At 36.9% G+C, this 22,051-nt stretch overlaps 3 protein-coding genes across 3 annotated transcripts; all 3 read left to right on the top strand.

The window, feature by feature from the left end:
• The first annotated feature begins 2,148 nt into the window (after positions 1 to 2,148).
• On the top strand, positions 2,149 to 7,131 carry LOC117631077 (probable linoleate 9S-lipoxygenase 5). Its single transcript, XM_034364024.1, has 9 exons — positions 2,149 to 2,501; positions 3,700 to 3,989; positions 4,151 to 4,391; positions 4,535 to 4,873; positions 4,987 to 5,072; positions 5,198 to 5,305; positions 5,398 to 5,702; positions 5,797 to 6,060; positions 6,185 to 7,131. The coding sequence occupies exons 1-9, from the start codon at positions 2,300 to 2,302 to the stop codon at positions 6,936 to 6,938; spliced, it is 2,589 nt and encodes an 862-aa protein (XP_034219915.1). The 5' UTR covers positions 2,149 to 2,299; the 3' UTR covers positions 6,939 to 7,131.
• A 1,266-nt stretch (positions 7,132 to 8,397) lies between these two features.
• LOC117631076 (probable linoleate 9S-lipoxygenase 5) lies at positions 8,398 to 12,903 on the top strand. The gene is made up of 9 exons (XM_034364023.1): positions 8,398 to 9,000; positions 9,304 to 9,590; positions 9,776 to 10,022; positions 10,191 to 10,532; positions 10,686 to 10,771; positions 10,904 to 11,011; positions 11,129 to 11,433; positions 11,525 to 11,788; positions 12,023 to 12,903. Exons 1-9 carry the CDS (start codon positions 8,592 to 8,594, stop codon positions 12,774 to 12,776), a joined length of 2,802 nt encoding a protein of 933 aa, XP_034219914.1. The 5' UTR covers positions 8,398 to 8,591; the 3' UTR covers positions 12,777 to 12,903.
• Positions 12,904 to 14,643: 1,740 nt separating this feature from the next.
• Positions 14,644 to 19,256, top strand: LOC117631075 (probable linoleate 9S-lipoxygenase 5). The gene is made up of 9 exons (XM_034364022.1): positions 14,644 to 15,120; positions 15,831 to 16,120; positions 16,260 to 16,500; positions 16,679 to 17,017; positions 17,131 to 17,216; positions 17,336 to 17,443; positions 17,536 to 17,840; positions 17,934 to 18,197; positions 18,320 to 19,256. The coding sequence occupies exons 1-9, from the start codon at positions 14,688 to 14,690 to the stop codon at positions 19,071 to 19,073; spliced, it is 2,820 nt and encodes a 939-aa protein (XP_034219913.1). The 5' UTR covers positions 14,644 to 14,687; the 3' UTR covers positions 19,074 to 19,256.
• Positions 19,257 to 22,051: the final 2,795 nt, after the last annotated feature.

The raw sequence follows: 22,051 nt of genomic DNA, 5'->3' as shown, positions 1-22,051 counted from the left end.
AACCAAAAAAAAATTTGTAGTGTATGTTTTCACCCACTCAAAACAAAATAATTTATGAGTGCCATTGCATGCTAATCGATGATGAATTTTAGTTATTAAAAAAATTATCTTATGGTATTAAGTCATGGCAAATTTATCATAAATATTTTCATATTAAATGATGTGAGGGCTCCTGTTTAAGTTTTGCATAGTGCCCTCAAAATCTCAAGATCGGCCCTGGAGACAAGGTTCCTTTTTTCGTTTGTGGTTGAGAAGGTAGGATACTTCGGTAGACCGATGACCACTACGCTTCGTTTGGTGTAGAGTACTCGCCTAATCCTCTAGAACATATTCTGGTTTTTTTTTTAAAAAAAAATACTTGTTACTCATTTTCCTCATTAATAAAACACTATGGCCGTTGTGTAAAAAAAAATAAAAAATTGTCCTTGTACAAATTGGGAAATTAAAAATTAAAAATTAAACGTAGCCCATTTCAAATTGAAGACCCCTAATATCTCTGTAGACTAGTATAGTACTTATCCAAGGGTTTGTTCAGATCTAAACCAAATTGGTGACTAGCATGGACTATAGACTTGGTCACAAATGTAGAATTTGATTAAATTTTGTTGGTTAATTACAACCCTAATCTAAGTGATCTCACATTCTGGATCGTAATAATAATTAGTATCAATATTTATCCACCTAACAATCTGATCGGGGTTATCCAACTTTAGGTTCTTCAAAACATTGTGGGACAAGCTACTTGATTATGATGGTACAACTGTAAATTTGAATTCTAATTCATTGTATGCTCAATTAATGGATGGTACTATAGTTAGGTATGAAGTGCTTCAATTTGTTCACAAGAAATGTTAATGCACACGTCTTCTAATTTTGGGTAGAACACCAAACTGCTAGCTTTCCTTTCTCTGCGACTTTGGTTTTTGCAGAGAATTTTTCTTGCATGTGAAGTGGTTTTTTTTCTTAATTAAGTTCAATCCCTCAGATTGAAGGACCCCTAAACCATTTTCGTCAAAGTTCAATCTTGCATGCTTTACACAATAAGGAAATTTTGATAACTGGGATTAAGATAGATTAAGATAGACTAATAATTAATGTAATTGAGCTATACACAGATCACGTGCAAGGGATGTTTTCATGTCTGTTTTGTGTTGTGATTAAACTAATCCCACTACACCCACAAACAAAATCTTTTGGAATTTCATCTTGAACATGAGAATAAACAAATTATTTCCAAATGGAAAAAGACCCCATGTGAAAAGCGAGGGAATATATCTATTCATAATATTTAAAAGCCAACTTGCTGCTGGGAGAAGAATATTATTACAAAGAACAACTCCAACGTGGCAGCTTAAATCAGGTCCGAACCGATGGCCCTTTGGCTTTGCTTCTCTCCTGAGATAACGCAGATAAAGCCAAACCCAAAACTGCGGGTCCAAATTGGCCACATTGTCTTTTCCGGTTTAAAAAAAAAAAAGAAAAAAAAAGAAAAAAAAAGGCACACTAAAAACGCAAATCATTTCGCAGCCCAGGAATTGTCAAGGATGCAATGAAAAAAAAATTAATTGTACCTCTCGCATTAAGTTAGCGTATAGTGTATTCATGTGATCTATATCCTATCGTACATGCATAGTGTGGGTAAGGTATATGGGTCATTACAATATCTTTTAATTTTTAATCTTCTAATTATTTCGTCAATGTATTTTATAGGGGCAGTTCTTCGTACGAACATGACGTACCTTTTTATATTAAAATATTCATATCTTTACCGAGAATATGTGAATAATAAAACGTATCAACATACTATATATCTTAATACACAATCCGTATTTTAACAAAGAACAGACGTGATGCATATAGAATTTCTATAAACAAAGGGTTAATCTTAAAGGGATGAGTACGGGTTAATTTGCATTTTGCTCCCCTTGGTCACCGTTACCAAGCCATCCCAAGAAATATACAGCCCTACAAATAATTTCCTTAGATAAAAGTCGTGGAAGACTTTTTCCAGAGAAGAGACTGCTGACTTGTAACCAATCGTATATTTCTTTTAAAGAAATAGTAAGACAATTAAACGTGCCCATATATGAAATGAAATTGAACACATGAACTGACTATTATTCTGAAGCTTCTCAGAAAGGAGTTGCAATATTGCTCACTTTCTCCCTATAAATACCACCACAATTCCCTGTTGCACTCATCCATACAAACTTTCAACTCATTTCACCAACAACAGCTACTTTTTTCTCGAAAAAAAGATCAAGAGATTCTTTGCTTACTTCTTGGAAAGCCGAACAAAATGTTGCACAACCTCTTTGACAAAATCACAGGCCAGGAGCAGAATGGGAAAAACAGTAGGAAGATCCAAGGGACTGTGGTTTTGATGAAGAAGAATGTGTTGGATTTCAATGACTTCAATGCTTCTGTTCTTGATCGTGTGCATGAACTGCTAGGCCAAGGGGTTTCTCTGCAGCTCATCAGTGCTGATCATGGAGACTCTGGTGAGTTTTTTTTTTTTTTTTTTCTCTCTCTCTCTTTAATTTTCATTAAAAATGTATAGTTTTTATGGCTTCATTGATTGAATATGCATGACATGAAACCAATTTGAGTTTTGCTCTTGTTTCATTTCCTTGTAATTCTTTTTCTTTGAAGCAATTATGATAAGATTAAGAAGATGAACCAATAACTCTATCTTTTTCCTTGGTGGATTAGTTGGGTTCAGATTATGTCATTAATCTCTTTGATCTTCATCAAAACTTGGCTATATCTGGCTTTTAGGTCCAATAAATCAGATTTTGAATGCAATTCTGATATAGCCAGGCAATGGAAACAGCTTTTTGACAATTCAAAGGGCACCCGGGTCAATTAATCCATTTTTTGGGTCCAGTCATGAGGCATTTGGAATGTAGTGGTCTTGAGCTTACCCCTTCCAACACTCTCTCATTGTGATTGAAGGTGCCCCAACATTGTTTTTGCCCTGTCTGTATGCAAGTGATTTGGTGGCTAAAAGTACAGTAGAGACATTACTATTTTAATGGCAAGGGTTTTATAGTCAATCTAACAGCATCAATATTTATTGTACTATTTGGTGTGCTACATGAGAAATCTATATTATTTTGGTTGGTCTCTATCATTCGGAGGAAACAAACACTTTTTAATTCATCTTCTTCTTGTAACTATGTCATCCTCGTTTATGGTAACAAAAAATTTGATTAAAAAACCAGTTTAGTTTTGAAAGATATGAAAATGATTTTTAAATCATGGCCATCAGCCATTCCATTTGGTGGTCATGTCAGGAAGTGAATAGACAGGAAAGCTAATCTTTTTCTTACCTGTGAACGCCAACTACCAGTCTAGCTACCAGTTAACATGAAAATGAAGCTCCATGCAGTTGGCTGTTGGCTGTTGGCATAGCTTTAAGCCTTTTTCTGATTATGGTTTTTTACTCAGATCCAATAATTTTTTGTTTTCCTTCGAATATTCTGAAGAAACAGCCGCAGGTTCTGTTCCTAATAAAATTTTGAACACGCATTGAAAATTACAACAACTTGCATAAAATGGCTACAACTAAGACCTGATTTGAGGTGTTTAGAACAAAATTTCGGATGAACTTTATTCTATTGGAAATATTAATTGATTTGTTTATGAGGTACTAGATATGGAATTATTTTCTGAACTTGGAGAAATGTGTTTTTGTAGAAAACGGGTTTAAGGGGAAACTTGGAGAGCCAGCATATCTGGAAGACTGGATCACCACAATCACTCCATTAACTGTAGGAGATTCTGCATACAACGTTACCTTCGACTGGGAAGAGGAAATAGGAGTTCCAGGAGCTATCTTAATAAAAAACAATCATCACAGTGAGTTCTTCCTTAAGACTATCACCCTTGAAGATGTTCCTCGTGAGGGCCGGGTCCACTTTGTTTGCAACTCATGGGTGTACCCTGCAGAAAAATACACGAAAGACCGTGTTTTCTTCGTTAACAAGGTAACGAATGATTCACACAATCCATTACAATCTGCTGTAGTTTCTGTTGTAGCTGATGGAAGTTTTAAATTCTAAGTGCAAGCCTAGTATATTATGAGGATATTTGTGGCTTGTATCTTAAGTTAAAGACTAACATTCAAGCCTTGTATATGTTTGTGCAGACATTTCTCCCAAGTGAAACACCGTTGCCACTGCGAAAATACAGAGAAGAAGAACTAGTACACTTGAGAGGAGATGGAAAGGGAGAGCTCCAGGAATGGGACAGGGTCTATGACTATGCTTACTACAATGATCTAGGGAACCCTGATAAGGGTCCCAAATACGCCCGACCAACTCTGGGAGGGTCTAGCGAGTACCCTTACCCTCGCAGGGGAAGAACCGGCAGACCAGCAACGAAGACAGGTTAGCCATTTAAATATCTTTGTGTCATTTTTTGTTCCTCAAATCATTAATTAGCAGTCACAAGAGGGATCATATTTTGTATTGGATTTTAATTAACTGATGTTGTAATTATCACTATGATTTTTCTGATCTTATTCTAACAGATTCTAACAGTGAGAGTAGGATTCCACTTCTTATGAGCTTAAACATTTATGTGCCAAGAGATGAACGATTTGGACACTTGAAGTTGTCAGACTTTCTGGCTTATGCACTGAAATCCATAGTTCAATTCATTAGGCCAGAGCTAGAAGCCCTGTTTGATAAGACTCCTAACGAGTTTGACAGCTTGGAAGATGTGCTTAAACTCTATAAAGGAGGCATTCCATTGCCTGAAGGTTTATTGAAGGATATCGGAGACAATATCCCTGCAGAGATGCTCAAGGAAATTTTCCGAACTGACGGTGCACAATTGCTCAGATTCCCCATGCCTCAAGTGATCGAAGGTATATGCTTCCACCAATGAGAAATTCTGAATTTAGAGGCTTTAAGCAATAGCCTATGATATCATGTACTATTTCCTTTTATCTAATTCTGATGTTTTCATGATTTGGAGCAGAGGATAAGTCTGCATGGAGGACTGATGAAGAATTTGCCAGAGAAATGCTGGCTGGAGTGAACCCTGTCAACATTAGTCTTCTCCAAGTAATAATCTTCACAACATTTTGTGTGTGTGATGTTTTCCAATGATAATGGATGAAAAACAAACCATACTTTCGAGGGTCCATTTTGTTCATATGTAATCACATTTGCTTCTAACTGAACTGCAGGAATTTCCACCAGCAAGCAAACTAAACCCAAAAGTTTATGGAGATCAAACCAGTAGAATAACAGAACAGGATATAGGGAACAAGTTGGATGGACTAACAGTGCATGAGGTAATATCTTGGATTTGCTTCCTTTACATTGTATTAGCTTATGTTTGAGTTTATATCATTTCATAATGATGAAAATGAATTTGGTTGGATAGGCACTCAAGCAGAACAAGTTATTCATATTGGATCATCATGATGCATTGATGCCGTACCTGAGGCGGATAAACTCAACTTCCAACAAGATCTATGCTAGCAGAACAGTTCTTTTCTTGAAAAGTGATGGAACTTTGAAGCCATTGGTGATTGAATTAAGCTTGCCTCATCCTGATGGAGATCAATTTGGTCGCATTAGTAAAGTATATACACCAGCTGAAGAGGGTGTAGAAGGCTCCATATGGCAACTGGCTAAAGCTTATGTGGCTGTAAATGACTCTGGATATCATCAACTTATCAGTCACTGGTACTAATCTTTCAAAGAAAGAAATCTTAGAAAATGAATTCATCATATTACTTTGAATTGGATTTCTGATAATCCTTTTATCTTTTGGCCACAGGTTGAACACCCACGCAGTGTGTGAGCCAGTTGTAATAGCTACAAACAGGCAGCTAAGCGTGGTTCACCCAATTTACAAACTTCTGCATCCTCACTTCCGTGACACCATGAACATAAATGCATTTGCCAGGCAAATCCTGATCAATGCTGGCGGCATTCTGGAGACAACAGTTTTTCCTGCTAGGTATGCCATGGAGATGTCATCAGTGGTTTATAAGGATTGGGTTTTCACTGAGCAAGCTCTCCCTGCAGATCTCATCAAGAGGTAAACAAAAATCTACACTTTGTGAGTTAATTGCCTCTGCACAAGTAACTCAAATGAGCACAAGATAAGTAATAAATATCCATTCCTTATTCTAATTACATTGCTTTGCCTTTGATCAATACAGAGGAGTTGCAGTCAAGGATGCAAATTCTCCACATGGTCTTCGCCTACTGATCGAGGACTATCCATATGCCGTTGATGGGATTGAAATCTGGTTTGCAATTAAAACTTGGGTTGACGACTATTGCTCTTTCTACTACAAGACTGATGACATAATTCAAAAAGACATTGAACTCCAATCCTGGTGGAAGGAGCTTGTAGAGGAAGGCCATGGTGACAAAAGAGATGAGCCCTGGTGGCCTAAAATGCAGACTCGCGAAGACCTAGTCGAAACATGCACTATCATCATATGGACTGCTTCTGCTCTCCATGCAGCCGTCAACTTTGGACAGTACCCTTATGCAGGATACCTCCCCAACCGGCCAACTATAAGCCGAAAATTCATGCCTGAGAAGGGGACTCCTGAGTACAAAGAGCTCGAATCCAGCCCTGATACAGTTTTCTTGAAAACAATTACTGCTCAGCTGCAGACAGTGCTTGGCATTGCCCTCATTGAAATTCTGTCAAGGCATTCTACTGATGAAGTGTATTTGGGGCAGAGAGACACTCCTGAGTGGACAGCAGACACAGAACCATTGAAAGCCTTTGATAAATTTGGAAGTAAACTGGCTGAAATTGAGGACAGAATTACACGTATGAACAACGATGAGAAACTGAAGAACCGAGTTGGACCGGTGAAGATGCCATACACTTTGCTGTTTCCTACTAGCGAAGGAGGACTAACTGGCAGGGGAATTCCCAACAGTGTCTCAATCTAAGCCTCATAAGCTAGTATATAGACTAAAGTTAATTAGTATAATGCAAGTTGCAATTACTATATATAATTAAGTAGTATAATGCATTCTTTATGTTACATAAGCTAGAATATTACAGTTGCAATAAGGCCTTGTAAATTGCTTGGCTACAATATCTTTATATAAAGAACACTGTATTCATTGGTTCATTAGCTTCCTTGCAAGCCTTTCAAGTTCTGCAGCAACAGCCTAGGCATATGCAATATCAACATTTCATCCAAGATATTGGAAAGTATGAAAATCAGAATTTTAAGCCTTACTTTTAATAAGCATATTTGAGAGGGAGCAGCAAAAGCATTTTTGAAATCATCCATGACAATATGCATAAGCGCCTAATCTCAATCTCAGCATGCCTGCAAATGCATAGAATAAGTTGCCTGTGTCTCTTCTGTTCAAAAATTAAATGAAAATCATCACCAAGTAAAAGCAAAAACAATATAAAATTTAAACAATCAACTGCTTCTATAAAATTAAGGCTTGAACGTTAAAATGGTCTCTGTGTTTTGTATATTTGGCAAATTTAATCCCTATATTTTTAATTTGGCTAATTTAGTCCCTGTGTTTTACTCCGTTAGTCAATGTTGTACATTATGTTAAATTACCGTTAAAAAAATTCATTAGTAACAACATTTTAAATGATATTTTGAATAAAAGATTACTAGTTAGGTTGGTGAAACCTTAACAAGTCCAAGAAAAGAAAAAGTTCAGTCATCTTCTACCATATGGCTTGACTATAAACTCTAACGTGAAAGCTCAATATGGCTTCATCTTATCACAATATTAAAATTTAATCAGCAATTTGTTCAAGAAAAGTCATTCCAAGCACTTTCCTAGTAAATTACTTTGAAGTCTACCCTACTTTACTGATTGACCTGTCATGAATGATGATGTGGCACATGGGAAACACAATTGGCTTTGGCAAGACTTTTGCAACCTCTTGAATGTAAATTCTCTAGCTTTTCCCATTGACATTATGCCCACTTCCAAAAATCTGTATATATTAATATTTTTTGGTACAGAAGAACCTACCTGTGTGGATCGAGCATAATCTTTCATTTGTGATGGGGCCAGCAAACCCTTATGTATGTATAATGTATTGGCGGTGTATTTTTTAATAACTAAATGGATAATATTAGAAAATTCAGCAAGCCATTTTTATACAGAATCTACAGAAAGTATGTAATTGAAATCTTGCATAAATCTGTCTATATTTGTCGGTTTGGTAAAAAAAGAGGGTTGAAGCTGCCTTGAACCATCGTCATCATCATCATCAAATGCCAAAATTGACATACAACTGTAAACAATAGGAAAAGTCTGGGTCTTTTAAGTCAACCCATGCAAATGCAATAGAACAAATAAAAAGGATTTTTATTTATTTATTGTTGGGTCATGATGAGAACAACATAAGATTGAGTTGGTGAAGTTTAAAGACCAGAACTTGAGGCCAAAAGCTGCAAAATCAATATGACTAGGATTTCATAAAGACTGACTGATATAGTGAGCTCACACTTCCCATAAATACCACACCTTCTCTCACTAATTCTTCACACTGACTGAGATCCTCAAAACCACCTTTTATTAAATTTTCTCAGTTCTTTCTTGAAGCAGCAGACAAAGATGCTTCATTGCAAGTATCTCAGTCCTTTGAGCTTCAGGACAAAAGCTCCCTGTGGAGCTCGGACGAACTCAGTTGTTGCAGCAGCAACAATCAACAATCCAGATCATGCCACGTCACCCAATGGCTTGTTGCCTATGACTATGAAATTGTTCCCTGGTTTCTTGCGCATGACTGATGTTGCACGATCTCAACCGTTGACTGTGGCTTCATCTGCCAAGCCGTCCCAGAACATCACCGTTGATCCACACCCCAAAGACGGAGGCAAGAAGATCAAAGGGAGAGTGGTGTTGATGAAGAAGAATGTTTTGGAGTTAAATGACCTCAAAGCATCGTTTCTTGATCGTGTTCATGAGCTGTGGGGCAAAGTGGTTTCTCTGCAGCTCATTAGTTCTGTTAATGGTGACCCTGGTGAGTATTGAATACTATTTTGTCTTTATGATTATAGATATGTGGCTTCTAGTTTACTTCTTCATTAATTAGCCTCAATGGTTTTCCTTTGAATAAGTATGTAATTATTTATTAAAGAATGTTGCTTTATATCTTAATACCAGAACCCCAAAAGATAAAGAAGAACATCTCAATTTAGAATTTTTTTAATTTTATTTTAAAAGCCCACAAATTTTGAGGTCTCATAATTGAACATTTGTTGATTGGTTTTTGAGTATGATGTGTTCTCATTTTCATTTTTTTCATTTTATTTTATTTTGGTAGAAAATGGGCGAGGAAAAGTTGGAAAGCCAGCATATTTGGAAGATTGGGTTACCACAATCACTCCCTTAACAGCAGGGGAGTGTACATTTGAGGTTACTTTTGATTGGGATGAGGAGATTGGAGTCCCAGGAGCATTCATAATAAGAAATGATCATCACAGTGAGTTTTACTTGAAGACTCTCACACTTGAAGATGTTCCTGGAGAAGGTCGAATCCACTTTGTCTGCAACTCATGGGTGTATCCTGCTAAAAACTACAAAAAAGACCGTGTTTTCTTCGCTAACAAGGTATATTTATAGGATGAAAGCATAAAGTTCTAACTTCTAATGCAGTTGAAGAATTAATGTAACTTTCTCTTAAAGAGTGAAGTACAGGTGAAAAACACACTGATTTTGCTGATAGACTGCTATGTTGTGCTGGTAATATTGTAAAGGGTCATTTCAATTACAAATTAAACTACATATTTGTGCAGACATATCTTTTAAGTGATACACCAGGGCCACTAAAGAAATTCAGAGAAGAAGAGCTAGTAAACTTGAGAGGAGATGACGATGATGAAACAGAACTTCAGGAATGGGACAGGGTTTATGGCTATGCCTACTATAATGATTTGGGGAAACCGCATAAGGGTCCAAAATATGCCCGTCCAATTCTCGGTGGCTCGAGTAAGTTCCCTTATCCTCGGAGGGGAAGAACAGGAAGACGACCAACTAAGGAAGGTCAGTCAATTAACTTCATTTCTCAGTCACTACTCAAAACTTGGTAATTTTTTTTTTTTTTTTTTCAATCTTTAACAGTGATAAACAAGGAATATGGATCTCTATTGCTGTGAAAGTATTCAAGAAGAAAGGTTTATTGTTAAGACTTTTCTTCTTTCATCATAACAGATCCTGAAAGTGAGACCCCGATGATGCTTCTTTTGAGCTTATTGATATATGTTCCGAGAGATGAACGGTTTGGTCACTTAAAGATGTCAGACTTGATTGCTTATGCCCTGAAATCCATATCTCAGCTCCTTAGACCTGATGAGCTAGCATCTATACTTGTTGGCCCCCAAAAACATTTTGACAGCTTGGAAGATGTTCTTAAACTCTATGAAGGAGGAATAGAGTTGCCTGAGGGTATACTAAAATCTGTAAGGGATAACATCCCTGCAGAGACGATCAAGGAACTTTTCCGAACGGATGGTGAAAAATTCCTGAAATTCCCAGTCCCTCAAGTGATCAAAGGTACATATTAAGGCAGTCACTTTCTACTCATAATATGACTTTAATGAATATTTTGATTTTTTTGGAAAACTTATTTGCCTAAATATAAGATCTTTCATTCTCCGTCCCTTAATATACTGCTTACTGGGTTTCTAATGATTTGTATTGTGTTAGTGGATAAGTCAGCATGGAAAACTGATGAAGAATTTGCAAGAGAAATGCTGGCTGGAATAAATCCTGTCGTCATACGTCGTCTCCAAGTAATCCTAAGCTTTCATTATCTGTTGTCTACAGTTGTTTTTGAAGAAAATGGAACAGAAGAGAAGTTACATTTGAATTATATTTACTCTGATTCTACATCCTAATCGTCATTACTTCTGAATAAACTGCAGGAATTTCCACCTGCTAGCAAGCTAGACCAAAACATATATGGGGATCAAACTAGTCAAATAACCAAAGAACACATAGGACATAACTTAGATGGACTCAGCATAGATGAGGTAATACTATTGAGTTGCTTCTTTCAAAATTGAGTTTGAAGCTAGTAGTCCTCAGGTGGCTTTGCAATCATATATTCTTATTTGAAGATAATTACTGAAAAGCATTTTCTGTAATAGGCAATCAAGAACAAGAAGCTATTCATATTAGACCACCATGATGCATTGATGCCGTACCTGAGGCGTATAAACACAACTTCCACAAAAACTTATGCAAGCAGGACACTCCTTTTCTTAGAGAATGATGGGACTTTGAAGCCATTAGCTATTGAGTTAAGCTTGCCACATCCTGGTGGAGATCAATTTGGCTGCATTAGCAAAGTCTATACTCCGTCTAGCCAGGGCGTCGAGAGTTCCATTTGGCAACTTGCTAAAGCTTATGTGAATGTAAATGACTCTGGCTATCATCAGCTCATCAGCCACTGGTATAACAATGTTAAAGAAATCCTAGCAAATAAATTCATAACCTTTTTATTTCTCCCAAATGCATCTTGAAATGTTCTCGTTTTGTTGCAGGTTGAGAACTCATGCGGTGATGGAACCATTTGTGATAGCCACAAATAGGCAGTTGAGCGTGCTGCACCCAATTCATAAGCTTCTGCATCCTCACTTTCGTGACACTATGAATGTAAATGCAGTCGCTCGACAGGTTCTCATTAATGCTGGAGGAATACTAGAGGCAACAGTCTTTCCTGCAAAGTTCTCAATGGAATGGTCTTCTGTAATGTATAAGAGCTGGGTTTTTCCTGAACAAGCGCTCCCCATAGATCTGATCAAAAGGTAAAATCTTCTGATAGTAACATTTATCATTTCCGAATTAAGGTAACAGATTCAACACAATTGAAATGGAAAAGCATGCCCTTTGAGGAAATAAGAGCTAAGACACAATGCCATATGTATGAATAAAATTTGGTCTAAATGATTTGATAAATGTTGTCACTATTGTTTAAACTCAAAAATAACAAAGATGATAGGATTGATGGCCATTATTTATTTAACCTTTTCTCTGTTCAGAGGAATGGCAGTTGAAGATCCAAATTCCTCACATGGTGTACGCTTACTGATAGAGGACTATCCATATGCTGCTGATGGGCTTGAGATCTGGTCTGCAATTAAAACATGGGTTAAGGACTATTGCTCCTTCTACTATAAAACTGATGAAATGGTTCAAAAGGACTCAGAACTTCAGTCCTGGTGGAAGGAACTCAGAGAGGAAGGTCATGGTGACAAAAAAGATGAGCCATGGTGGCCTAAAATGCAGACTTGTGAAGAGCTGATAGAATCATGCACCATCATCATATGGATTGCTTCAGCCCATCATGCAGCAATCAATTTTGGGCAATACCCTTTTGGTGGATACCCCCCAAACCGGCCAAGCATAAGCCTGCAGTTCATCCCCGAAGAAGGCACTCCTGAGTATGAGGAGCTAAAGACAAACCCTGAAAAGGCATTTTTGAAAACAATTACACCTCAGCTGCAGACCCTTCTTGGCATGGCCTCCATAGAAATCTTGTCAAGACACTCAGCTGATGAGCTTTATTTGGGGCAGAGAGATGCGCCAGAATGGACAGCAGACAATGACATATTGCAAGCCTCTAAGAAGTTTAGAAAGAAGCTGGAAGAAATTGAGGAAAACATGAAAAGAATGAACAAGGATGAGAAATTGAAGAACCGGGTTGGACCGGCCAAGATGCCATACACTTTGCTCCATCCTTCTAGTGAGGCTGGACTTACTGGCAAGGGGATTCCCAACAGTGTCTCAATCTAATGCTTCTCCATTTTGTAATTTACTCATCTTATTCTTAGCTTGCTATATACATACATATATTTATATATGTGTGTGTGTTCTTTTTTCGTCAGAATAAATCAAAAAATGGGTACTGTGAAATTGTTTACATTGCCAAGGTACTTGAAAGTGCAACATCCATCAGCAAATTACACATGACCAATATAAACACAAAGACATAATAAACAAAGGATCTGCACTTGGTACTCATCGGTTTTATGCTATTTCCTTGTTCACTAATCTATAAGTTGGTCAATTCTGCTTTTCTTTGCCTTGTCTTCATCTTTATTGGGGAGCGGTCTATGTACAACTTCCGGCTTCTCCATGCTTCTCTCAGTCTATCTACAGACCTTGAATGCAGTTTGTTGCAGCAATGCTGCCTTCTTTTGTTGGCACCAGTGGAGCCACAAAGTGAAGGAAGTTGAGGTTCCACCCCAAAACCAATTGGCAATGGGGGGAGTAACCCAACTCATTCTAAGCCCTTGCTAGGTTTCTCAACTTTCCAATGTGGGACTTTTTACCTTCACATTCTCACACGTTCCCGCACGTGTGGCGAATTTTCAAGCCTAACAAATGGACAACACATATTGGGTGACGTGGGAGCACGTGTGGCCGTTGGGCCCAACACGTGAAGCCTTGCTCTGATACCATGAAGGAAGTTGAGGTTCCACCCCAAAACCAATTGGCAATGGGGAGAGTAACCCAACTCCTTATAAGCCCTTGCTAGGTTTCTCAACTTTCCAATGTGGGACTCTTTACCTTCACATTCTCACAAGTTCATCTTTCTCCTTTGACATTAGTGCTATAAGTATAAAAGAATGCCGACTAGCTCAAATGCTCAAATACTTCTCTCCCTCCCTCTCAGACATGTTCTTGTTATGCAGGTCTGCAATACACATTGCCAACAACAGAGCTCGGTTACTGTATGATCAATAGAGTTAGGAACCTAAAATCTCTCGAGATTAACGGGGTTTGGGGGGTAACTTGACTTTTAATACCGTGTAGAGGGTATTTTGACTTTGAAGTCTACCTAATTTGACTGGCCTATAATGAGTGATGATGTAGCACAAATAGGAAACACAACTGGCAAGGATTTTGCGTTCTTTATCATGTGTTCATACCTCTTGCAAGTAAACTCTCTAGCATTTCCCATTGACATTAAGACCACTTCCAAGAATTTGCATATATTATTAATATTTCAGGTACAGAAGAACCTACCTTGTGGGTGGGGATTTTAATATTTGATTTATAGTTATGGTGTCGACATGCATCACTCTCATAGTCATGTCAGTGAAGTTATTTTTCAAATATGACAGATTGGCTAAATTTTTTTGATACAAGGTCTGTGGGTCGTGGTTTAATGGAAACGATTATGAGGAATGGTAATGAGAGGATGAAAGATTGTTTTAAGGTACGTAAGATTTAAGCTATTTTTCAGACTTTATTTTCCCTCAGTGTTTGTGTGCAAAGGGGATATGCAAATAAGTCTTACGGATACAATGAAGTCTAGCCTATAATTGTATGTTTGTCAATGTTTTGCACAATCAAAGACAAACCCCAAACACACACTTGGGATTAACAAGGATACTCAAGATTCCTAGAGGTTAAATTTGCAGAATATGACCTCTATATCTGTTGGTTTGGTAAAGAGGGTGGAAGCTACCTTGAATCACAAAAAATAGAAAAGGACCGAGTATTTAAGTCAACCCTGAAGACCACGCAAAGTAGAGCCGAAGTCTTAAAAAAAAAAAAAAAATTTCTTTTTATGTATTATATTATTATATACATTGAACAGTGAACTCGCACATCTCATAAATATCACACACCATTCTCTTCACAATGAGATCTTCAAAACTTTTTCTGTTAAATTTTTATAGTTCTTGAAGCAGAACAATGATGCTGCATTTTAAGTATCTCACTCCTTTGTTGAAATTCAGGACAAAAGCTCCATGTAGAGCTCAGTTGAACTCAGTTGTTGCAGCAACAGTCAACAAACCAGATCATGTAACATTAGTCAATCACCGACTAGTTCTGTTGCCGACGAGTTTTATGAAAATGCCTGGTTTCTTGTGCATGACTTATGTTACACGATCTCAACCGTTGACTTCGGCTTCGACAGCTGCCAAGACATCCCAGAACATCACCATTGATCCACACCCCAAAGAAACAGGTCATGATGGCAAGAAGATCAAAGGGAGAGTGGTGTTGATGAAGAAGAATGTTCTGGACTTGAACGATTTTAAAGCATCGGTTCTTGATCGTGTTCATGAGCTGTTAGGCAAAGCGGTTTCTCTGCGGCTCATTAGTTCCGTTAAGGGTGACCCTGGTGAGAATGCTCTTTGCCTTTTAGTTTACTTCTAGATTAATTAGCTTCAATGATTTTACATGGGATTTAATGGTGCCAAGTTACTAGTAATTATTATAGTGTTTTTGAAGTAAATATATAATCTTTTAAAATCTGCTGTTTTCACACATCTTAACACCATAACCACAAAAGAGATAAACAGAACATCTCAATTTGATCTGGAGGTCTTGTAATTGAACATTTCTTGAATTTGATCTGTTTATGTAGCGCAAGGAAAAGTTGGAAAGCCAGCATATTTGGAAAATTGGGTTACAAAAAGTATGATTAAAAAACCAGTTTAGTTTTCAATAAGTGGCATAATTAAGCTTGTGAGAATGTTTTTTAAATCATGGCCATGTCATGAAGTGATTAGACAGGAAAGTTAATCTTATCCTTACTTGTGAACGCCAACTACCAGTCTAGCTACCAGTTAACCTGAAAATGAAGCTCCATGTAGTTGGCTGTTGGCAAAGCTTTTGAGACTTTTAGATTATATGGTTTTCATTCAAAACCAATTCTTTTTGGGATGTGTTTGAATGTTCTGAAAAAACAGCGGCAGTTATTTCTCAAACTAAGTTTATGAGTTATGAGACCTTGACATGCATTGACAATTATAGCAACTTGCATAAAATGGCGGGCTCCAACTAAGACCTGATATGGAATTATTTTCTGAACTTAACGTGTTTTTGTAGAAAAAGGGTTTCAGGGGAAACTTGGAAATCCAGCATATCTGGAAGACTGGATCACCACAATCACTCCTTTAACAGCAGGAGAGTCTGCATTCAAGGTTACCTTTGATTGGGAAGACGAAATAGGAGTTCCAGGAGCCTTCTTAATAATAAACAATCATCACACTGAATTCTTCCTTAAGACTGTCACCCTTGAAGATGTTCCTGGTGAGGGCCGGGTCCACTTTGTTTGCAACTCATGGGTGTATCCTGCAGAAAAATACACGAAGGACCGTGTTTTCTTTGTTAACAAGGTAACGAATAATTCACACCATTCATTGTAGCTGATGGCAATTCTAACTTCTTAGTGCAAGCCTAGTATGTTATGAGTATATTAGTGACTTGTATTGTAAGTTAAAGACAAAAGTTCATGCCTGCAATATATTTGTGCAGACATTTCTCCCAAGTGAAACACCGTTGCCGCTGCAAAAATACAGAGAAGAAGAACTAGTACATTTGAGAGGAGATGGAAAGGGAGAGCTCCAGGAATGGGACAGGGTCTATGACTATGCTTACTACAATGATCTAGGGAACCCTGATAAGGGTCCCAAATACGCCCGTCCTACGCTGGGAGGGTCTAGCAAGTACCCTTACCCTCGCAGGGGAAGAACTGGCAGACCAGCAACAGAGACAGGTTAGCCATTTAAATATCTCTCTCTATATTTTCTTCCTCAAAGCATTGATTAGCAGTCACAAGAAGGATCTTATTATTATTTTGTATTGTTCTACTGTAAAAGTTGACATTCTAATTTGGATTTTAAATAACTGATGTTGTAATTATCACTGAGATTTTTCTGATCTTATTCCAATAGATTCTAACAGCGAGAGTAGGTTGCCACTTCTTATGAGCTTAAACATTTATGTGCCAAGAGATGAACGATTTGGACACTTGAAGTTGTCAGACTTCCTGGCTTATGCACTGAAATCCATAGCTCAATTCATTAGACCAGAGCTAGAAGCCCTGTTTGATAAGACTCCTAACGAGTTCGACAGCTTTGAGGATGTTCTTAAACTCTATGAAGGAGGCATTCCCTTGCCAGAAGGTTTATTGAAGGATATCGGAGACAACATCCCTGCAGAGATGCTCAAGGAAATTTTCCGAACTGACAGTGCAGAATTGCTCAGATTCCCCATGCCTCAAGTGATCAAAGGTATATGGTTCCACCAATATTAAATTCTAAATTGAGAGTCTTTAAGCAATAGCCTACCATATCATGTACTAGTTCCTTTTATCTAATTTTGATGTTTTAATGATTTGGAGCAGAGGATAAATCTGCTTGGAGGACAGATGAAGAATTTGCCAGAGAAATGCTGGCTGGAGTGAACCCTGTCAACATCCGTCGTCTCCAAGTAATCTTCACAACATTTTTGTATAATGTTTTGCAATGATAATGGACAAAAAGAAAACAAAACTTTCGAGGGTCAATTTCGTTCATCTTTAACCATATTTGCTTCTAACGGAACTGCAGGAATTTCCACCAGCAAGCAAACTAGACCCAAAAGTTTACGGTGATCAAACTAGTACAATAACAGAACAAGATATAGGGAATACCATGGATGGACTAACAGTGGATGAGGTAATATCTTGGATTTGCTTCCTTTACATTGCAATTAGCTTATGTTGATTTTATATCATTTCATAATGATGAAAATGAATTTGGTTGGATAGGCATTCAAGCAGAACAAGTTATTCATATTAGATCATCATGATGCATTGATGCCATACCTGAGGCGGATAAACTCAACTTCGAACAAGATCTATGCTAGCAGAACAATCCTTTTCTTGAAAAGTGATGGAACTTTGAAGCCATTGGTGATTGAATTAAGCTTGCCTCATCCTGATGGAGATCGATTTGGTTGCATTAGTAAAGTATATACACCAGCTGAAGAAGGTGTAGAAGGCTCCATATGGCAACTGGCTAAAGCTTATGTGGCTGTAAATGACTCTGGATATCATCAACTTATCAGTCACTGGTATTAATCTATCAAACAAAGAAAGCTTTAAAATTAAATTCATCATATTACTTTGAATGGGTTTCTGATAATCCTTTAATCTTTTGGCTACAGGTTGAACACCCACGCAGTGTGTGAGCCAGTTGTAATAGCTACAAACAGACAGCTAAGCGTGGTTCATCCAATTTACAAACTTCTGCATCCTCACTTCCGTGACACCATGAACATAAATGCATTTGCCAGGCAAATCCTGATTAATGCTGGCGGCGTTCTGGAGACGACAGTTTTTCCAGCTAGGTATGCCATGGAGATGTCTTCAGTGGTTTATAAGGATTGGGTTTTCACTGAGCAAGCTTTCCCTGAAGATCTCATGAAGAGGTAAACAAAACTCTACACTTTGTGAGTTATTAGCCACTGCATAAGTAACTCAAATGAGCACAATATAAGTAATAAATATCCATTCCTTATTCTAATTACATTGCTTTGCCTTTGATCAACAGAGGAGTTGCAGTCAAGGATGCAAATTCTCCACATGGTCTTCGCCTACTAATCGAGGACTATCCATATGCTGTTGATGGGATTGAAATCTGGTTTGCAATTAAAACTTGGGTTGAAGACTATTGCTCTTTCTACTACAAGACTGATGACATAATTCAAAAAGACACTGAACTCCAATCCTGGTGGAAGGAGCTTGTGGAGGAAGGCCATGGTGACAAAAAAGATGAGCCCTGGTGGCCTAAAATGCAGACTCGCGAAGACCTAGTAGAAACATGCACTATCATCATATGGACTGCTTCTGCTCTCCATGCAGCTGTCAACTTTGGACAGTACCCTTATGCAGGCTACCTCCCCAACCGCCCTACTATAAGCCGAAAATTCATGCCTGAGAAGGGAACTCCTGAGTACAAAGAGCTCGAATCCAGCCCTGATACAGTTTTCTTGAAAACAATTACCGCTCAGCTGCAGACAGTGCTTGGCATTGCCCTTATTGAAATTCTGTCAAGGCATTCTACTGATGAAGTGTATTTGGGGCAGAGAGACACTCCTGAATGGACAACAGACACAGAACCATTGAAAGCCTTTGATAAATTTGGAAAGAAACTGGCTGAAATTGAGGACAGAATTACAAGTATGAACAATGATGAGAAACTGAAGAACCGAGTTGGACCGGTGAAGGTGCCCTACACTTTGCTATTTCCTACTAGCGAAGGAGGACTTACTGGCAGGGGAATTCCCAACAGTGTCTCAATCTAAGCGGGAAGCCTTTGAAGCTGCTATTAGTATAGTTAACTATAATTAATGCATTCTTTATGTGTAATATGAACTACAATATTACAGTCGCAAAAACGCCTTGTAAATAACAAGGCCGGCCTAAGATTTTGGTGGCCCAGGGCAAAGTCAAAAAGAAGACCCTATAAATGCAAGACTATTTACAAGTAAAAATATTTGTTTTCATTTATACGTGTGTATATAATGTAGGCCTTTTACAACTAGTAACAAAAATTAGGCCTTAAAAATTTTCATTTTACTTGTGGAAATGTTTAAAATTTTTATATATAAAGCAATGATTGAACACAAGAAAAAAAATTTGAAAGAGATTGGAAGAAAAATATGACATTTTAAGTAGTAAAATGCACCAAAGGAAGAGGGTAGAACAATGTGTTAATTATATAAACCAAAAATTAGTCCTTCCAAAGTCATTTATAGTCGTTTTTTTCCCAAAGATAGTCCATTTGATACATTTATAATCAGAACATCAACTCATCAAGCATCATTAAAAAAAAAGTTTTATTTCTTAACACTAGTAGGACTTCAACATAGATTTAGTTTGAATAAAATCAAAGAGAAACCATTAATGCAAGATGGAACTTCAGAAATCTTGATGTTATTAGCTTCTTATATATACTCTAGACCTTTATATATACCAGTATACTACTGTACCTTATATTAAGAAACTATTTTAGAAGCAACTTTTAAAAGAACAATAAAATAAATAAATATTTTGGGGCCCTCCTTGAGATGGGGCCCAGGGCAGTAGCCCTTCTCGCCCTGCCTCAGGGCCAGACCTGGTAAATAAATTGGCTATAGTGTACAATACCTTTATATATATATAGCTTTCATTGAGAGATCCTTCAAATTAGCTTATTTGAGAGACACTCATTTCTACAAAAAATCACTTAAATCTGATATCATTTGACCACTCAATTAAATTATTGAAATTCAAGTATTTTCTTGATGCACCGTGTTCATTGATTTTGTAGGACACAATTGGATGTCGAAACGGGATTTGTCTAATTTTTTGCAAAGATGATTTATGAATATAGACTTAAAAAATAGATGATTTGGATCATTAAAAAAAATTCGTAGGGAGCCCAATTATTTGAGGAGGAACTTCTGCTGACAAAAGTAGAACAAGATATCTAGCCTTGAGAATAGCATATGGGTCCTTTGCCTTGGTTGTCATGAATGTGATGACATTCTCATCCTAACCGTGATTTTAAAAAGAAAAACTTAATATGTGCATAACTAAAAGTAATCAATATGAGCACAAAACCATACATAGATTGAAAAAAAAAAAAAAACCACTGATCCATAGTTCATACTAGCAAGAAAGCCCGCGCGATGCTGCGGATTTTGAAATTGTGTGGATAAAGTTAGACTGTTTATATATATAATGAGATTTAATTTATAACATTATGTTTAACTCAATTAAATATTTCAATCAAAAGTCACTCTAGACAATGAAAATCACAAAACCATCCTCTCACTCAGGATGAAATTGTGTTTTATCATGAATTCTTTTGTACATATTTAGAATGCAACAGCCAACAGCAGATAAAAAACAGGGAATTTTTTCAATTTAAAAAAAAAAAAAAGCATGCTTAATCTTTGCTTTCCAATGTTTTATCCAAAAACCTGAAATCAAAATAACAAATAAATGAACACAAATTCGTAAAAAAAAACTAAATAAAGCATTAGAGATTACCCAAGAACCTAAAATCAAAATAACCAAATAAATGAACCCAACTCTATAAACGCCGAAAAATCTCCGAACCAACAACCACTTATGCAATTATTCATAATTTTCAAAGATTTTAAAGTTCATCATGGGAAGCTTTCGGATATAATTATGCATTCCCAGTAACAGACTTGTCAAACTTTGGTATGCAAAATATCCATTCTAGACTATTATTTTCAAAAATGCTTCTATGTCTCATCCTTTAAAAAGATTTATACAAAAAAAGTATTGCTCTTATGAGTTATAATTCATGCGTTTGTAGGTGCTTTGGCTTTTCAAGTAATAAAAGAGAGACTGAAAAAGGAAAGAAATGGCTTTTCAATCAATCTTCTAACAGAAGACTTTGCACAAAAGTATACCTAAGGAGTCAAAATTGCAACTATGTGGTTTATATGAATTCACTTTCTAACATACCATTCATATTTCCACAAAGATCAAAATTCCACACATACAAAACAGTCGTCTACAGAAGCATTTTGACCTAATTTATATCTAATTTATACCTACTTTATACTGTTTTGGCAACTTAAATGAAACTACAACTCAAAGGAGAGGAGGCCCTTGGAATGGTTTCAAAGATACTTAAATGTAAAATGACACCAACCCAAATGACCTAACAGAGGACAAAAGCATTAAAACAATAACATGTGGGGGAATGCCCTTAAGCGTAAGCAATCTATGAGAAAAGTTAAGCTCAAAAAGAATAAAACACCCAATTTCTATTTTGTCGAAACATGATTAATTTTCACTTCTTTTTTCCTCCTGTTTTATCATTAATTTTTTTTTTCTCCATATTTAGAATACAGCAATCAAAAGCAGATAAAAAAAACACTCAAAACATTTGACGCGTCCTAAGAGAAAAATATCACACAAAAACAAATACCAAATGCACAAACCGATCTATGTTATTATTTTGATGTGAATCAAAACTCAAACTCAGTTCCTAGTGAAAATTGTGAACACAGTAAGCTGTTATCAAACTATTCGTCATGTGCCCTTTCATGCTACTAAATGAGATTGAACAGATAAAGTTTAGAGACACATGTGCTGAGGCTGAAGAATTTTTCAAGAAAAAGAAAATAATAAAATTGGGTGAAAAGAAAGCATGCACAAAGCTAGTGCATATGTGTGCAATAAATGTCAATATCGTATTGTCATAATTTAGTCTTGAAGCTCCTATCAGAATCTTGCAATTGTAAAACCAGAAAATCAA

This window comes from Prunus dulcis, chromosome 6 (assembly GCF_902201215.1).
Source record: "Prunus dulcis chromosome 6, ALMONDv2, whole genome shotgun sequence".
In the NCBI taxonomy this organism is placed as follows: domain Eukaryota; kingdom Viridiplantae; phylum Streptophyta; class Magnoliopsida; order Rosales; family Rosaceae; genus Prunus; species Prunus dulcis.
The sequence above is the reverse complement of the archived record's forward strand: the minus strand, read 5'-3'. Positions and strand labels throughout refer to the sequence as shown.

Bases quoted from the DNA above. Each gene is read 5' to 3' on its own strand.
- LOC117631077 (XM_034364024.1), top strand. From the start codon at position 2,300: ATGTTGCACAACCTCTTTGACAAAATCACAGGCCAGGAGCAGAATGGG. The intron at 2,502-3,699 runs GTGAGTTTTTTT...GTGTTTTTGTAG, and splicing joins TGCTGATCATGGAGACTCTG to AAAACGGGTTTAAGGGGAAA. The intron at 5,073-5,197 runs GTAATAATCTTC...ACTGAACTGCAG, and splicing joins TCAACATTAGTCTTCTCCAA to GAATTTCCACCAGCAAGCAA.
- LOC117631076 (XM_034364023.1), top strand. From the start codon at position 8,592: ATGCTTCATTGCAAGTATCTCAGTCCTTTGAGCTTCAGGACAAAAGCT. The intron at 10,023-10,190 runs GTCAGTCAATTA...TCATCATAACAG, and splicing joins AAGACGACCAACTAAGGAAG to ATCCTGAAAGTGAGACCCCG. The intron at 11,789-12,022 runs GTAAAATCTTCT...TTCTCTGTTCAG, and splicing joins CCCATAGATCTGATCAAAAG to AGGAATGGCAGTTGAAGATC.
- LOC117631075 (XM_034364022.1), top strand. From the start codon at position 14,688: ATGATGCTGCATTTTAAGTATCTCACTCCTTTGTTGAAATTCAGGACA. The intron at 15,121-15,830 runs GTGAGAATGCTC...GTGTTTTTGTAG, and splicing joins TTCCGTTAAGGGTGACCCTG to AAAAAGGGTTTCAGGGGAAA. The intron at 18,198-18,319 runs GTAAACAAAACT...TTTGATCAACAG, and splicing joins CCTGAAGATCTCATGAAGAG to AGGAGTTGCAGTCAAGGATG.